Source organism: Populus trichocarpa, chromosome 5 (assembly GCF_000002775.5).
Source record: "Populus trichocarpa isolate Nisqually-1 chromosome 5, P.trichocarpa_v4.1, whole genome shotgun sequence".
In the NCBI taxonomy this organism is placed as follows: domain Eukaryota; kingdom Viridiplantae; phylum Streptophyta; class Magnoliopsida; order Malpighiales; family Salicaceae; genus Populus; species Populus trichocarpa.
The window spans coordinates 4,043,737-4,062,198 of record NC_037289.2 but is presented as its reverse complement, the minus strand read 5'-3'; the positions used below and the strand labels follow the sequence as shown (position 1 = coordinate 4,062,198).

General features: G+C 33.9%; 2 protein-coding genes across 2 annotated transcripts; both read right to left on the bottom strand.

Annotated features, from left to right (window-relative positions):
* Positions 1–9,419: 9,419 nt before the first annotated feature.
* LOC7466840 (probable gamma-secretase subunit PEN-2) lies at positions 9,420–11,275 on the bottom strand. Its single transcript, XM_002306211.4, has 2 exons — positions 10,923–11,275; positions 9,420–9,767 (listed from the first exon to the last, which is right to left on the bottom strand). Exons 1-2 carry the CDS (start codon positions 11,182–11,184, stop codon positions 9,607–9,609), a joined length of 423 nt encoding a protein of 140 aa, XP_002306247.3. The 5' UTR covers positions 11,185–11,275; the 3' UTR covers positions 9,420–9,606.
* A 4,503-nt stretch (positions 11,276–15,778) lies between these two features.
* Positions 15,779–17,611, bottom strand: LOC7466839 (protein ASPARTIC PROTEASE IN GUARD CELL 2). The gene has a single exon (XM_002306210.4). The coding sequence runs from the start codon at positions 17,503–17,505 to the stop codon at positions 15,991–15,993; it is 1,515 nt and encodes a 504-aa protein (XP_002306246.3). The 5' UTR covers positions 17,506–17,611; the 3' UTR covers positions 15,779–15,990.
* Positions 17,612–18,462: the final 851 nt, after the last annotated feature.

Genomic DNA, 18,462 nt, shown 5'->3' with positions numbered 1-18,462 from the left:
CATATAAATAACACATAACAATGAGATAGGTGTACCCGCACACAAATATATTTTTTTTTAAATTGAAATGAGCAATACATTAAAATAACTCAATAAAAACAAATAATATCATGAGATTAAAAAAATACATAAAGAGGTCACCATTCCATTTTCTTATTCATTTACCTAAAATGGACTCTATCGAAGAAAGGATGCCGCCAGATCTATTATCTTTAGTGGTTGAGCTATCCGGGTACTTACTAGAAAACAATGAACATATAATTTAAATATTGAAACATACTATGAAATAAAAATTCAATTATTGATTAAAAATGAATAATAATTAACATACTAATCACAAAACATCATCACTTAACCATTTGAACTATCATTAGTAACATCAGTATCACTATCATAACAACAACCACCACCACTTCACCACCACACAACTATCGAACACAACATCACCACAACTACCATCATTATCTCTTTATTAATAATCATCATTTTATTATTATCTCATCATAACTTTTGTACACCTTAACCAATACTATAATAACTACCACTCTATCATTACCGCCGCCGCCACCACCAGTTTTTACATCATAACCACTATCAATATCACCACTACTATAACAACCATCATTATTACCACTGATACTATTAACCACCATAATTACCATTACAAATGTTATCATAATAACTACTAACATCACCATCACAATTTATATTATAAACATCATAAATTTTTATATCATATTATCATCTATAAATAATAACATCAATTAATACCCTAATTGTTATCAATTACATATTAATTTTTTTAAAATTTTCAACAAAACTCATAATTGACAAAATTAGTTAGGACCTGACTAGTTATCCATTATTTATTCAATTCAAACTTATTTAATCTAAATTAATACCTTTTAATGATTATTAATTCCACACAAAATTATTTTTTTCTAAATTTTCAACTTAACCATAAAATTGACAAAACAATAATCGATACCCATTAAATTAACCATTATTTCTTCAATTCTAACACACCTTAAATTCATTTTTTCCAAATCTCAAACAAACCCTAAAATAAAAATCATACATTAATACAATAAATTTATTATTATAAAACAAGTAAAACACTTAAATATACAAGCAAACTATAAATACTAAAAAATAATTTCAATAAATTAACTTAAAAAAAATAAGTGAGTTTACTTACTTGGTGGAGTGAAACTTGATAAGAAATGTAACTGGGGGAAGGAAGCTAATGCTACTAGATAGAGGTTGGTTGTCGTCGGCGAGTTGGGTGACTAGATTTGTGAGAGGGGCTACCAAAATTGTTTACTTGGTGGAGAAAGAAGGTTGATATGATTGTAAAGTGAAGAAGAAGAAGAAGAAGAAGAAGAAGAAGAAGAAGAAGAAATAGAGGAGAAGAGAGGACTACTAGGTTTTAAATCTTTTTAAAATCATCGATGAGATTTTTATTGATAATTTGACAATTAGCAATGCCAATAATTTTTTTAATTTGTTTATTTCATTGTCGTTTCTATAAAAAATTACTAATGAAAATTTTCCATCATAATTTTTAATAATAAACATGATGAAATATTTTATTTCGGTGTTTCGTTGTTGTTTTTTTTTTTTTATTTTCTAGTAGGGAATGTTTGAGGTTGGATAGCTAAAACAAAAGTATATATACTCCCTCTTGAACTTACTTGCGAACCCCCTCATGTTTAAGGTTTCTATACAATGTAAACAGTTGCAAGAAATAAGGCAAACGATAATTATATATAAATCACAGGAATATATATCAACTTATACAAGTATTTTCAAATTAATTACAGGGACGTATATATACGTATAAGAATGTATCTACTTATTAAGAAGAGTTTTTGACCGAAGACCTAAACTATTTAAGCTCGGATATTGGATATTCACACGGATCATACATATACCTCAAATTAAGAACGAGTTATTCCATCAAAGATTGATTGCATAAAAGAAAAAATCAGAAGAGAATTTGACTAAAGATCTAAAGGGTGCACAATTGCTTCTCACAGTCTATAATATATAATTCCACCAAGAGAACATAACATAGATTTCTACATTAAAGCACATGTCGGAAAATCAAGTTCAAGTTAATTTCTTTCTTGTGGCTGCTAAAACAGGGAAAAAAAAAAAAAAAAGGCACTTCAACAACCCACAGGAACAAGAGGAGCTCGATGCGCCAACAATTGTTGACAAAACCATAATTACGAGAAATGACGAGTACGAGTTATTAGATTATTGGATCAATATGCGTGTAACAAAATTTATTCAAGACAATTATTTTAATTAAAATAATATTATTTTATTAAAAAAAATCTTAGATTAATTGATGACCTGACCTGATTAATTTCAATGAGGTCTAATTAACCAAGTTAATATAATCACTAGAAATCTAAACAAGTTAACCAAATTTCAGCAATCACTATTATTTTTAAGTTCAACTCTGGGCTTTACTATGTACAAAACTACAAATTATAAATCCTGAAGCTTTGAAGCTTTGCAAGTAAGTACTGTAGAAGAAGAATAATTAAGAAGCTTCAATTTGCTACACGTGTGGTCATCTGATTAGTATGTTTCTTAGTTTATTCTGTCAAGAACACATAAATACTTTCCGATTATGAATTTTAATTATCAATGATTTAATTTCTCAGTCTCTCCTATTATCCTCATCTTTGGATATTGTTATATATTATATCGAGTCCTTGACATTTAGGCATTCTCTGTGTAAATTAACACATTATTTTATCTCTTAAACACTGCTCGTTATATTCATGCTCTTTTCAATGTCTCTTGTTTTTCCAACACCAAGGAGATCATCCCGTTAGAGGTCACTCCCATCTCTCTTCACCTCACAAGAAAAACGGTATACAGTTTTACCTATAAAAAATATAATTTAACTGATCAAGTTTTAAATTTGTTCTTTAAAAATCACCAGTTTGAGTCCTACAAACCTCAAGACCACTAAAAGCTTATATGATCGTTAATTTCAGGATCCATAAGATTAGTCGAGGTACACACAAGCTGACACGAACACTCATATTAGTATAAAAAAAAGATACACAGATTTAGTGGACTGTGTGGAGTACTCAAAGTAATTTTTTTTGACACTTTCTTTACCCTTTAATTTTTAAAACTTTCTTCTCTAAGAAAATCAAGATGTTGGAATATATTCCAAACACATTGAAAATCAATTTTATTAATACCCACCATGAAACAAGTCTTGGTTAAACATTTACCCCAAAAAAAGAAAAGAAGAGATGAAGAGTTTGCCATGTAAATAGTTGATGCAATTTGTGGCAATTGTTGATAATGAGGTAAAAAAGGAAGGGGAGAACGCAAGGTAGCATGTCTTAGATGATGCTAACATCTATGTAGATGGAAGGTCAAAAGGAGGAAACAAGTCCATGTTCTATTATACAATGTTGATGGTGCAAGCAAAAAAGATGGATAAAGTGATTTCTTAACTGACTAGGATTTTATAACCCACGAAATCGAACTCTTCTCCTCTTAACTAAATTGTCTTCTCTCTCTCTCCCTCTCTCTACCGCCATTGATTTGTCCACATCGCGCATTTCCTAGATATCCCCTTGAGAATTCATTAGCATTAGTGATCAAGAGCTGCCTAGCTAGATAGGTAGCAGTTTTCTTTTACTTTTCTAGTCCAAATATATATTGGTCAATCTTGTCCGGTATGGTGGAATTTGGGTGATTCATGAAAACCCTTTTGAACCTAATCCATCAATTATAAGTTAACCTTTTTGTTTGCTACCACGTATGCACCTTTGCATTTCACACACAATTACTGAAAGCTGCTTCCTGCTTCTTAATTTCAGTTTAATTTTCTTAATTTCCTCTTTTTTTTTTCATAAATTAATAAATCATGTTATTAGTAACTTGAAAGGAACCTAATCCAGATCATATAGCTGCTTTTCATGGTTCTTTCAGTTTGCTTTCTCACATAGTTTTAGCCTTAGTGGGATCATTAAAGTATACCTGCAGGTTTTCACTTGGGACCTTGAGAATTTGCTACATTCTGCATCATCTTCTCCTTTTCTTCCTGCTATAATTAGCAGCCTTTCCAAGGCCCCATGTGTTCAATTTGTAAACAGCATTTAATTCTTAGGAGTTGTTATTTGAATGAGCATTTTTCAATGCCCATCATGATTAAACAATTTGAATCAGATTCATGAGCTGTGCAACAATTAATATTCTTTGGATTTCAAATAAAAGATTCATTCATAGTTGATAAATTACTGCCCTTCAAAAGGGATTTGTGGTCTAAATTTCTACAAGAGAGTCCATTAATTTAAAACTAGATTTAATTTCAATATATAAAAATTGGCATAAAAATACCTTGAGCACCAAAATTCTAATTATATATTAGAAACATATTTATACATGTATAAAATAGTAGCACTTAATTCTCGGTGTTAAATTAATCTGTTCTTAAGATATAATCCAGAATATCATTTATTTATTTTTTATTTGGCAACACCTAGCTAGAGTTGGGAATTGAAAAGAAAAGAAAAGAGGAAAACAAGTGGTAACAAGGTTTAAGCAAGCAAGCACGACATTGTTGGTAACCAGTATAAAATAATAGTTTCAAAAAATTGACACGAAATTGAGTATTGTATTATAGTCTAGCAAGTAATCATATAATCAACTAATTAAATTAGTTGAAATTAATCTCAAATGGGTGTGTATGCATGCATTCATACACAAACATGGAATATCATGAGTAGATAAATCAATTGATCATTTATGTTTATGAAACTAAGAAAAACATGCCTTGATATTACTTGAAAAGGAAGTTTTTATTATTGCTTTTCTGCCTAATATATGAAATGCTTAATTACAATGAAGAAATATTAAGTTGTTGATTGTTTGCTTAATTTCCACACGCATATACATTAGCTAAAATATGGTATATATCTGCAAATTAAGCAACGGAATGATCGATCTTCAGCTAATATATAATAGTTGATTAATTAATTTATTCAATGAATTTGAATAATATTCCCTTCCATATGTTTTGCTTCCTACACAATTAATCATACCATTTGACTCCATAGTACTGCACCAAATGATCATTTATCAAACTCTCAAGCTGTTGCTAAACGTATTGATTTAATATAAATTGGTGCTAGCTAGTGACATAAATCTATTGACAAAATATATAATACATGGTATTTGTTTTTAGTGCTAAAAATACTTGGCTAACTAGAAGAAAATGGGTATTTAATTTGTTTACCAAAATGGGTATTTAATTTTAAATATAATTTTTTTTTTTGAAGTAATGTTGGATCCCAGTGAAAAATAGGTTACCTTACAGAAGTGGGATTGTTTGTAACATAAACATTCTCATTAATTAATGGGGCCCAATAGAAAAAACAGATATATAGAGAGTTGTGCATGATTTAAATTCTTCCTTCTCTTCATGAAGCTGATGACACAAACAAATTAACCACATTTGTCTATGTTTCTCCTTTCATGAAAGGCACAAATTACCTTAGCCTAGCTAGCTACCACACCAAATTAATTAAAAGTGCCCAATTAAGCAACATATCTTTCCCATTTCTCTTACTGTTCTTCAGCATCTCAAGCTAGCCCATCTTTTCCCAACCACACTGTTTGTGACATCCACAAGAACTTTAATCCACCACCAAAAAAAAAAAAAAACCATTAATTTTGACCAAAATATTTACTACTGATTACCCTCCAACAAAACCCTATTATTACACTTTTCGTGGCAGGCACCTTTCTCAAGCTAGCTTCCATGAAAGCTAATAATCTCTTTCCTGAAATTGCAAAATTCTCTCTTCTTCCATCGTATTTGATACAATTTGTCACATATGGGAATGCTGGCCTCAATAAAATTATGTATTCTACATGCTTGGAAGTTGGCTTTATTCGAACATGTATAATCTCCTCCAAGCTAGTATTAATGTCAGCCAAAGATCATGCCTACTTATGGTCCCATCAAATTAGGGTTCTCTTAGAATTTGGAGGATGTCGTTTTTTTCACTTCTTCTCCTTCTTGCTCACATTTTCAGGCTTAGGTTTAGACATTGAATTAAGGGTGAATATTTTCGTATCTTTCTCAACCGCTCCTTCCCATTTCAGATTTGTGATGATATTTTGTTTTTCCATTTTAACAGCTAAGATATTCCAAATATCTTTTTTTATTTTTTTTATTAACAGATGTAGATCGATACTGACGCGTTGAGAAGAATGAGGAAGGGATGCTGCTGGTATTTTGAATCGCCAATTTCATTGAAAATTAAATCAACCAACGAATTAAATCCCTCTTAAATTGAATCTTAGCTAAGTCAAGAAACATTTCTCCCTTTGAAGTGATATTGCTAGTGTCAAATCACTTTCTCTACAAATATTTTTATTATAAAAGAGAACAACATATTTATCGTTAAATCCGTACTTTTCTTATCTGAGTGTCTTATATTTTTTTTAATTAACGTGGGTGTCTGGATCAGCTTGCGTACACCTCGACTAATCCACGGGTCCTGAAGTTAACGACCATGTAAGTTTTTAGTGGCCATCATATCAGCAAACACAGGGCTCGAACCTGAGATCAAAGGAGAAACAAATCCCTTGATCCCAAGCTATATATCATCACTGGGCCGCATACCAGAGTGTCTCATCTTTAAAAACTATCTAGGTTGCTAATCTTTTATTTTTTTCACCTGTTAATTAATTCATTAATTTCATTAAGTATTGATGTGTCTGTTAGCTCATGATATGAGTATTCATAAGGAAGGGAAAAGAAACTCTGATATGAGACAAAACATGGACAAATGTTTTTCACTTGTTTTTGAATCTATTGATGTATTTTTTTATTTGACTGTTTAACCTTCAATTTATCTATTTAAAGTAGTAATTTTTTTCTTTTATATATCTGTTTGAGTGTCTGCTCTAAACTCACTCTTTGAGGTTCTGACATGCCATCTTGGACATGCAACAAAATGTGGGCTCTAATGAAAAAGATGTGAAGAATTAGAAAAATTGAAATTGAAAATAAAAAATAAATAAAAAGAAAAAAAAAACTACAAATTGAAATTCAATTTCTAGGCATCAAATACTTGCATCTTGAAAATCAAATAATTAATCAAATTTAAATCACTATCATCCATATCTAATGTCAAAATCCACTATTGCAACAACCTCCACAAGATCATTGCTATTTCAAATTAATGGTCTCAGACAGTCCCCATTGTGGACTTTACGTTCATAAATTTGGTTGTTCCAAACCGAAAGGCAATAATTTGAATAACCCAGAAGATAATCTTGGTAGATTTTCAAAGTTCATTCCAAAGTCGGTCTTCTAGATTCCATGTTCTTCATTAGTATGAGTCAAGGCATTAATTTACCGTGGAAATAAAATTATTATAAATGGATCCTTCAAAACACTTCAATCACAAACAGAATGTTGCAATATATGTATAAAATACTCCAAATTTGTTGAAAACAAAAAAACACAATCATCTAGATGAACCAACCATCATCCATACAACCCCACCGTGAGAATATCTGAGAACCCAGCTGCCGGCCGGTGATGTATCATCCTGATGTTGCTTAAATTTTTCGGTTGCCACACACCACTAGCACCGTAGATGCTATGATTAGAAGAATACAAGCTTTATGAAGTGGGGTCCCAACAGAAGATCTTGATCAAAAACCAACACTAGGAAAATTGGTTTGATGTCTATTTCTCTCAGTCCCTACATGCCTACAAGCTAAAACTAACCCCATTTAATCCCTGCTAAAATACTACGTAAGAAAGTGACATCAAAGTTATGCAGTTGGTAGGTCTTTTAGGGTTGTCTCTTTCGATTTGTTTATTCACATTTGGTAACAAACTACACCATTGTTTCATTGTGCCTCAAGTAATCAAGACGCGTGCTTTGGCTCTAAATAGAAAATGACAGCAGAGCCACTACACTATTTCATAACTGATGTTCAAAATTAGTTATTCATGTTGTGGAACTTTTGTTTTCATGTCCAAGAAGCTTAACTTAACACGGATTTCTCATCATTCATTTTGGGCGAACTGCATTTTCAATCCAATGTAGAAAACTACAAAAGTTGAAGGACTAAAAGGAAATTATTCCTTTCAAAATACACTCTCTTTTTTTAAGTTTTAAATATGAAACTTGACCGGACAGTACAAGACTAGATCACAAGCTATCTATCCCATGGATGAGCTGGAATCGAGACCACAAGGAGAGCCCTACAAGCAACGGAACAGGTAGGCCTTGAGAGGTAATGACAGCAAATGAAAAAAAAAAAAAAACAATGAGGAAGAAGTCATAGAAAATCTTTTCACTACTTTTTACTGAGTTAATTCGCAGTCATACTGTTCTTCAACCATAATTCAATTCAAGATGGTGTTTCGTACAATGACAAGGGAAAGCTGTGGCAGGCTATTAAAGCAAGGCACCATATTCGGGAATGTGCTTTGCTGATCCCCTTGGACTGAGTTAAAGTGGCCTAGTATTGCTTCCATGTTGAAGAATAAGTCAAGGAATCTGTTCATTGCTTATGGTGGTGGTGCTTTGATGCTTAACAAGGTTGGTGATGATAGGTGCTGCTTCCTCCTTCGAGGTTTTGCCAGCATCTGGATGACAGAGGGTTAGGTGACTAACTACCCTTCCCTTTTCATGCAAACTGCTAAGTTTAGTGCTTAATAACATAGAAGAACACGTGTGAAAGTCGTTCACCGTGCTGACGGGAGACTTCACCATATACGGGTATTTCCCAATTCACATGTCCCTATAGCATATGCCTACTCGGTAACATGAATCCCATTGAGTAATGATATCCTAAATCCATTATCTTCGAAGTCATCTTGAAATTTTAACTGTCCAAAGACCTCCATGCCATTCTAATTTTGAAATTTCACAAAGGTTTTACTCTATGAGATTAAGGGGCTTAACACTAGTGTTTGATTTCAATGTGGGATTCTTAGGCTGGAAGAGCTGGATAGACTACAAACAGTAGCCCAAGAGAGATAGAAAGGCTAAGTTGAGAGGGAGCGAGACAAGAAGCCCGGAAAAGCCAGAGAGACTATAAGCAAGAGTTCAGGAGATAAGAAAGACTATGAGAAGATGATTGCCAGAGGCTTATAAAGAGGTTAACACTGGTGTTTGTTTTCAATTTGGTGTTCTAACAAAACCGATCAACCACCGCAAACCGGAAAAGTAACGATAATTGAAGTTACTGCCATTGCAGTTTATAAGTTTGGGACTTTCAAATTGTAGACATAAATAGTCCACATATTGTTTACGGAAAAAAATCAAAATGTAAAATAAGAAGAAGAGTCGAAACTAGACACATAGCTTTTCTTTATTTAAAAAAAGAAATATAGGCTAGCAGCCTCACCATAAACTTTCCTTCATTTACTTGGGGGAATAAATGCTTCAACATAAACTGTATTGTTATGTAGCAATTTAAATTGTTCCAATAACATAATATAAAGGAATGTGTTCAAAACCAGACAACAATGCTTGTAAAGGAACTTCATTACAGATAAATGGTGACATAACAATTTCAAAGAGCAGATGACTAAATCCAACCAGTCAAGCCTAATCTGTCAGCAACATTATACATCACTAGTTTATCCCATACAGGGCCGAAGAGTTGCTCTCCTCCAATGGCAAATGTCAAGGCCCATGAACAAAGAACAGTTGTGAATACAGTGAACCCAACTGCTGATCTAACAACATCTACAAAGTGCGAAAGAAAATCTTCAATATAGCCACCAATGTGCAAGAAAGATTACAGAACCACATCGATATTAAGAACACACACACACAAAAAAAACCCTTTGAGATTCAAAATGCAAGCATGCTGTAATACATAAAAAAAACCAGTTTCCCGAAGCACATGATATATAATCAACCAAGCACCGAACCAGTTAAGCCAGAACCACCTATTGCACTCAAACCTCCACTTAATTGTTCAATATTTATCCAAGTGTAAATTTGCTTCTTGAACAAACAACAATAAACCATAAGACGCTCATTCATATCCACATCGAATAAACGGAAACAGCTGCAGTGAACAACATAATCAACAACCAAAACAGAACTCCACAGAAAGAACTTTAGATCATGCTTCACTGGCAAGTTCACAAAAGCACACAACACATTGATGCCAATGCTCCTTCTGTCCTTCACAGATGAGTTTGATGGCATTCTTACTGCCAAATATTTCAGTCAACACAACAGGCTCCTAACCTCAACCAGCTCAAACAAGATAACACAAATCTTTTTTCCAATAAAAACTAGATACCTTGCTCGTCCAAAACAAACTACCAGTTACTGGCAAGGCAGAAAATCTTTACGCTTAGCCAGCTTTACCTAAGGACACAGCAACTATTCGTTAAATCTAGCAAAACCGAAACCTACGAAAAAACCAGGGTGATTAAACAAATTCAACCTACACAACCTTGTCTTCGTGTGTCCGACAACAATTACACGCCTAGCCTATCACTCATTAGAATAAAACGGCCCCAACCTCAATCAGCTGCTCTACACTGTACTCCTTAAAAATCAAAGCACATTCTACTAAACACCACTAAATTTGAGGGAGTTGCATTTCGCAATCTATTCACGAATCAACATTCTACTAAATCAGGTGAAATTCAACGAGTTTCAAGCCAGCTGCATCAATATCAATACATATTCCACAAAAAAAGTAGCAATCTCTCTATTTTCTAAAACTAATTCAACAAGAAAAAATTTCGCCAATCAGTCCGTCCGAGCGTACAGATAAGATGACCTCACACGCGCGTGGCCGAAACTATTAAAGTCATTTCTAGTCCAATAAAAAAGGATCTAACAATGAATGTTGTGGAAATTAGGAATTTTTTTACTTACAAGGGCGAATGCGAGGGAAGGAGCGAGAATTGAAGAGAACAGGCCAGAAGTAGAAGCAATTGACAGCCCAAAGCCAAGGCAAGAGTGCGAATCCGAATTTGTAAAATCTGCGAGCGTAGGTTAACGATTCGTCTTCTGTTAGACCTAGTGGACCATCGATTGTTGGCCACACTGGAGTGGATGATAGAATTGAGTTGGTGTTGTTAGGGATAGGGTTTGGATTCGCGGTGTCCGTGGTGGTGTTCGGTTGTGAAGCTTCCATTGAAAATCAGGAGCAGAAACGACGGTCGTGAAGGTTTAAACGACAGTGCGGTTTTTCGCGCTCTGCCAGTTGATATGTAACGAGAATAGAAAGGACTAGATATTAGATAGTAGATAGCCAATAGAAAATGCGACGTCGTAATAGAAAGGACTGGATATTAGACAGCCGAGAGAAAATACGATGTCGTATCAAACGCATTTTCATGTATTATAATTATAATTATAATCTACAATATACCATAAGAAATTAATTAATAAGTAGCTAATATTGTAAAACATAATTGAATTTTTATACAAACAATGTAATATGTGATAAAATATAAATATTATATAAGAAATTTGTCTGATAGTAATTATATTGGAGTTAAATGAAAGAAGGTTTTAATTTTAATTAAGGAACAAAAATCATTTTTAAAACCATCATGAGGATAAAAAAACACAAACGAATTTTAAAAATAAAATACTAATTTAAAAAGAAGAGATATTAATTTAATAAGTGACTACATGATTAAAAGTATATCACATAGAACCTGATTGCAAAAGGTTTTAATTTTTAAGGAATACATATATTTTAAAAATAATGCGAGGACCAATAAATTATAAAATGAATTTTTATAATTCATAATCTTGGACCAAGCTTGGAAGACAGTAAGAGGATAGTTAATGCAATGTGAAGCATTCAAGGGATCAAGCTTTTCAGCTTCGTTTGGAATTAAAGCTTAGAGTTTGTTTGTAAACGTGAAGTAAATTATATTTTTAAAATTTTTGAATTTTTTTTAATTAAAATAAAAATCATTTTATATTTTTAGATTATTTTGATATATTGATGTCAAAAATAATTTTTAAAAAATAAAAAAAAACTTTATTTTGATACATTTCTAAGCGAAAAACACTTTGAATTGTAACCAGACTCACCACTACTACAATTCTAAACAGGCTCTTAATCACGTATTTCAAAATTTTTGAATTTATTTTTAAAAAAATCTTTAAATTAACATATATTTTTAATTATTTTAATGTATTAATTTAAAAAATATATATTTTACAAAATATTTTTGTTTTAAAAAGCTTTCACCACGTTTCTAAACACATTTTCAAGATATTGATATTGATGAATAATGAACAAGTGAATTTCCATATTTCGATCAAATTTATTGCTGCCATGAAAATGAAAGTTTCCATCCGTAATCATGATCATGATAATTTCCCGTCAACATTAATATTGTGTGGCGACTTTGAGGGTTAATTTACAAACAAGTTCTTGCTAATCCACTAAAATGTAGCATATATTCTCACATGAATGAATGAACTACACATGCTAAATTTTCATGAGCCCGATCTTGGCCGAAGGTATACATTTAATCAAGGTACATTTTTCACTTCATCTATTTCTTAGTTTAGTTGGAGTAAAGGAGAATGTGAAAGAGATACTCACAATTTCAATCCTTTAATTTATAAAAATTTATAGTTTAACTCCTTTACTTTTTATTTTTTTTCCATACTTTTTGAACAATAATTAATCAAGTACAGCTCTTGTCCCTAAATTACCCTTTTCTGTAATATTATCATTATCATATCACAAATTAAAAAAGATATTTTCAAAGTAAAAACATTGGATGATTGATTTTTAAAATTACTAGAATTAAAGTCGAAAAAACTAATTGAGGGATTAGGATTTTTTTTTTTTTTGCTTTTACCTTGACTTTTTTTTTCTTTTAAAAATATAACCAAAGATAGTAATAACTCAATGTTTATGGACTTAATCAACTATCGAGCCTAAATATATATGGACTGGCGAGATGTCAAATCCATTATTTTTGAGCTCAATCAAGCGCTGAGCTCAGACATGTGTGGGTCTGACGAGTTTTCAGACCCACTGTATTTAGGTTTAATTAGGTGTCGAGCCCATGCTTTTTTTAGTTCCGAAGAATTTTAGGCTCTATGATTACTCTAATAAGTCAGAGATATTTTACTATGTGATGAGTAAGAGATATTTAATTTATAATATAACCTTTTTTCTTTAAAAAAAAAAGAAATCTCATGGGCTATAAAAGAGATGAAGTTTTCTCTTAAATGAGGGGCTGAATCTCTATTTTTTATAATATATTTATTTTTAAAATCATTCTCTAAAATATAATAGTTTTTTCTCTAAAACAAATTGACTCTCTTGTATATAATATGCATCACAAAAACTCTATAATTAATGGTTAGTTTGAAGGTAATTGGATCAAGTGGATAAAGGGTAGCTTGACTTGATCATAATCATGTCCAACCATGTCCTCTCAATCAGGTTAGATTTTCTACTTCAAACATTTGTAGATATTTTAGTTTACTTCAAGTGAGATGGAGAAAAAAGCTGGTTGTCAAGGTTAGTGTAGTAATATATATATATATATATATATATATATATATATATATATATATTTTGGTGTTCTGATCCGTTTATGTATATCTCAATTAATTTTTTAATTAATTTTACAGTCTTAAAATTAAGAAATATATACAACTAGTTAGTATAGTAATATTTATCAGCTGAGTAGACAACTCGGAATATTTTCAGCTTTGCACGATCGGTCCCCATGGAAATGACACAAAAGCTAGCTGGCTGAAAACTGCAGCAAAGCCCTAATACCCTTTACTTTGATAAAAGCTGAAAATGTAACATGCCCAAGCAAACAAATTTTTATGTTACTGAACTTCACCATCTGTGTACTGTACATCCTTTTTCTGTCTTTATTTTCCTTTGTTCGTTCCTTCAGCTTTATTATTCTTAGAAAACCCATCACATGCAAACAGTAACCATCTGCTTACTTTATTGTTTCTTTAAGTATTTTCTGTAGTAATTAGTTCTTCTCCTCCATCACATCGTCAACCTGTCATTCTTTCGTTGTCATTCACAGTCATATCCTCTCTCCCCCCATCACATTGCTTGCAAATATTAGTGGGTACTTAATTGTATTTATGGTCAGTTTATACATGTAAAGAAACATAACAATTAGTACACAAATGGAAGGGAGAACAGAGTAGCAAGCAACGGTGGCTCCAACCTGCCCACCGAACCCCTCGGAGGGACATGGTAATGGTCATATCATAAAAGAAAACGATAGTCAACAAAGGAAAATCTAAGAAAAAAGAGAACAGAAGAAGAAATAATGATTGATTGTCGCAGTTAAATACAACATAGCTATAAGAACTGTCCCGAGAGTTGGCTCGGTGAAAATTAAGTTAATGGGTTGATATGAATGAATCCATGTTTCAATTTAAAGAAAATACTTGAAACCATGTCTTTCAAGTTAAAAAAAAAAAAAAAAAAAACTTCGTCTTTTAACTGATTTGATCTTGGTGAAGCCACAAATCAACGGGTTATCATCCGTTTGTATTATAACTAGAAAAAATAGTACTGACAGAAGAATGAGCTGTTTTTTCTTGGATCCTTTCTTAGCCTTGCCTTCTTGTTTCTTGATTCTCTGGGCTGTCTAGCTGTTCGGTGCAATAATTTAAAGAGAAATTCACATTGGTTAGGACACGTTCACATTGACATTTGCCTGAACATTAAATCTAGTTTGTTGAGTCATGGCCCCAAATGGTGCGCCGAATTCCCACAACCATTGGATTTGTGGGTTCCAGAATCCAATGGTGGTGGAGTTTGGAGAAATTTTAGCACTGCTCTTAATATCGACCGTTAATATAGCAAAAAAAAGTCAAAAAGATTGGTTGCAAGTTGGACCGCATACTACCAGAATTTCAGGGATTTGAAGACAGTACAGATACATTGAAGGAAAAGGCTTTTGAGGGGAAAGGTCTTAGTTGAGACATGCACTGACAAGACGAGCCACTCTTGTCAAGCAATGTTCTGGCGATGGGGTGAAAATATTGCCAAAAGTCCAGAAAGAAATTTGGAAGTATATCCTATAAGATGCTAGTTTCTGAGTAAATCTTAGATTACTTTCATTGATTCCCTCTTGCTTTCACCCATTTCACCGCAACAAATCATCACTTTGGCGGGCCTCTAAAGTGCTTGCAAAGCACTAGGAGGAGGGATCGAGGGGACAAAGCAATAGAATTTACCACTCGAAAACGCCATCTCCCATCTGCTGGCTAGATGAGAAATGGGAATGCGGTGTAGCAGTCATATTGAGCTGTTCCAATCCTTCGCCTAGCATGAAAAGGGGCTAAAGTAATGCAATGCTCCCATATCTATCAAAAGAAGGAAAAAGGTAACACCTTTGTAAAAGACTAAAAGTCATTGCTTGAACGCACTCCGACTTAGGTTACACCAGGCAGACCAAAGCCCCCCTAGTGATGCCTTCACATGCCCACCTTGGCAGTGGCTCCCTCCCTTCCGATCCCTCATGATTTTAACACTATAGACCTGTGAACGAGAAAGGGAGAGGAATCTCTGTGCGTGTGAAGATGGGAAATAAAGGTGTTGGGCAATGAACACACATCAGTACTGTTAGGGCCATTCCCACCCCCTTTTGGAGAGTGCGGAATTATGTCTACTGGATCCTACCATGGGTGGCCTAACACCCTTGTAAATCTTCTTTTCTGCTGATGATGCTCTTGACCGCTGGCAGATTTCAGCTGGGAATGTCTGACTAGTAAACACTCTTTTGCTTAATCTTTATTGAATCATGTACACGCACGCTTGACAGGGAGAAAAGCACAGCGTATACATAATACTGCTCTACTAATAGGACAAATATCACAGGATATTAATACATATATCCAGATGTGTGTACTAATTAATACTACGAACATATAACAAATATTTTTGTAACTAGTTAAAGACTAGCAAAATTCCTACTCAGCAAACATTGGGGCCAAAACCTACAAACTCATTAGCTCCATCGACGGAGATTTGAATCCCTTCTTGTTGAATGTTTCCGAGGATGGAAAGTCCTGAAGGGGAAGGAGCAAATGCAAAACAAAAGGTCCCTGCATCGTCTACTGGGATTAAAAAGTTATTTGCTGGAAGGGTTAGAATTGGCCCACCTGAGAAGTAAAATGAGACGGTTGGTACCCGGACCGACAAAAACCCGAATAAGTTATAACAAGTATCAAATATGGATACTCCAGAAGCCCGGGGGAGGTTTCCGGTTTGGTCTATGAAAGCATCACGAAATGCCTCGTAAGCCACCGTAGGAAACCGAGTCACAGCCGTCCCGGTGTCCATAACAACACCTCCATTTCCCAGCTCGGTTAATTCGAATATGTCTTCTGATATTGGCACCTTCATATCTCCAACTCCAAGACCTGAAAGCCCGATATAGTAATAGCTCGGTGAATGTGGGTTTCGGATCAAAGGAATCCAGGCAGCTCCCACGGGCATTGCTTCAGACCCGAATTCCAGAAATCCATTTGAATTAGTCACCCTACTCACTAAACAATAACTAAATGCATTCCCCCTTTCCCTACTCAATTGACCCACAAATGACATGGATCCTCCTCCAAGACCCAGTAACCCGGCAGCACCAACAAACATGCCTTGGTTCATATGCCCGCATCCGATAGCCACATTTTGAACCACGGTTCTTCCCAATGTAAGTGTTTCGAGGGCAAGAGTCCCTTTTGTGGACGACCCATCACCATATGACACCTCGTAGCGACATCGACCCGAATTACAACCCGCATTATCAACCTGGTCACAAACCGCAGAGCTACAAGACACCCCCATAAAAGAAGCTGAGTCCGCCGGGTCAAACAGCGGGTCGGTTTGATGATAACATTGGGTGCAAGGTTTACATTGAACCCATACAATATCACTACCTGAATCAATGACCATGTATTGACTTCTTGGTGGACTTCCAACTCCTATTCTAACAAAATATTCCCCACTACCTTGGTCCATGCCTGACACCACCTCCGACCCAAAATCCTCCACCCCATAGCTGGCGGTACTGCCACTTGAAACGCGGCGGATAAGGCTAACCACCCTCTTCACGTCTCTTTGCATGCGTGCATGAAAAACGTGGCTATGATTGTGAAACTTGTTGTTGAAGGATACCTTGTCTCTGTGGACAAGTTTCAGTTTCTGCTTTCCCTCACTTCCACTATCGTTTGGAATATTCATGGATAGTTCTTGATACAGGGATGGTTTTAGAGGCCTAATCTTTGTTTCTGTTATTGCTTGTTTCACGTTCAATAATTGAAAATCAGGGTACGAACTAGTTTTGGTTTTGGCTTTGGTGATGGTGTTATGATGAGTGGTGGCGGTCGATGTGGTGGTGGTGGTGGTGGTGGTGGTGGTACATGTTACAAGATGTAGTAGCATCGCCACCACCAAGAGAAGTAGTGCTCGAGAGGCTGACATGTTTTTCATGTTTGGTGTGTTGTGGACCTTGGGGTCAGAGGCTAATAGCTAGCAAGCACTTCTTGCTTTGGGGAACGAGAGGGAGGGGAGGGATTTATTTGGTTTGGGTCATGGAAATGTGTAGAGAGAGAAAGTATGTGTGTGGGGTTTGAAATAATTGAAGTGTCGGGTTACTGTATGTTTCTTTTGGAGTTATGTTTTTAGATTGATTTTGTTAGGGTAGTTTTGTTTTGTTTTGAGAAGGAATTAGTGAGAGTTTGTTGTTGTGTTAATTTTTTTTGTTTAAAAATTTTAATAAAAACTTATAAATTATAGATTTTTTATTAAAATTTCAAGAAAAAATTTTTGGTGCAAAACTATGATATATATATATATATATATATATATATATATATATATAATTAAATATTTTAAATTTATAATTATGGTAAAATAAAAACTGCATTACATAATAGAAAATAAACATAGCCTTAATGGCCTTGAATATCTTTTCTACTTTTAGGAAAAGGTGATACATGATGTATGATGACCATAGAGTGCATCTCAACCAGCTGGCTAGGGCAGCAGTTTTGTATAGAAATTAAAGTAATTTTTCTTGATTAATTATCTTTTAGAACTTTTTCCCTTCACCCCATCACCCCATGATCATCCTTCTTACAAAATTTCACTACCATACTCATGGCAAAGGTAACTCACGTGTGTATGATTGCAAAGTTTAATTCATTTATATGTGATAAACTAATCCTTGGTTTGTAAGCGGTAAAAAGGCTTATTTAATTAGTTTTATATGCATAATTTTTACTTTTATTTATAAACTTATTTTTAACGAACCTAAAAAATTTCTTATAACCCTTCTCTCTTGGGCAAACCCAAGAAAATAAGCATGCTCTAAGTAAGGGCTTGACAATGTACCAAACCCCGGGCACACTGGGTCTGCACTAACCAGACCCAGATATTATTGGGTTT

Coding starts and splice junctions, on each gene's coding strand:
- LOC7466839 (XM_002306210.4), bottom strand. CDS start 17,505: ATGAAAAACATGTCAGCCTCTCGAGCACTACTTCTCTTGGTGGTGGCG.
- LOC7466840 (XM_002306211.4), bottom strand. CDS start 11,184: ATGGAAGCTTCACAACCGAACACCACCACGGACACCGCGAATCCAAAC. Junction 9,768..10,922: donor CTTCCCTCGCATTCGCCCTT/GTAAGTAAAAAA, acceptor CGCACTTTGTAG/ATGTTGTTAGATCAGCAGTT.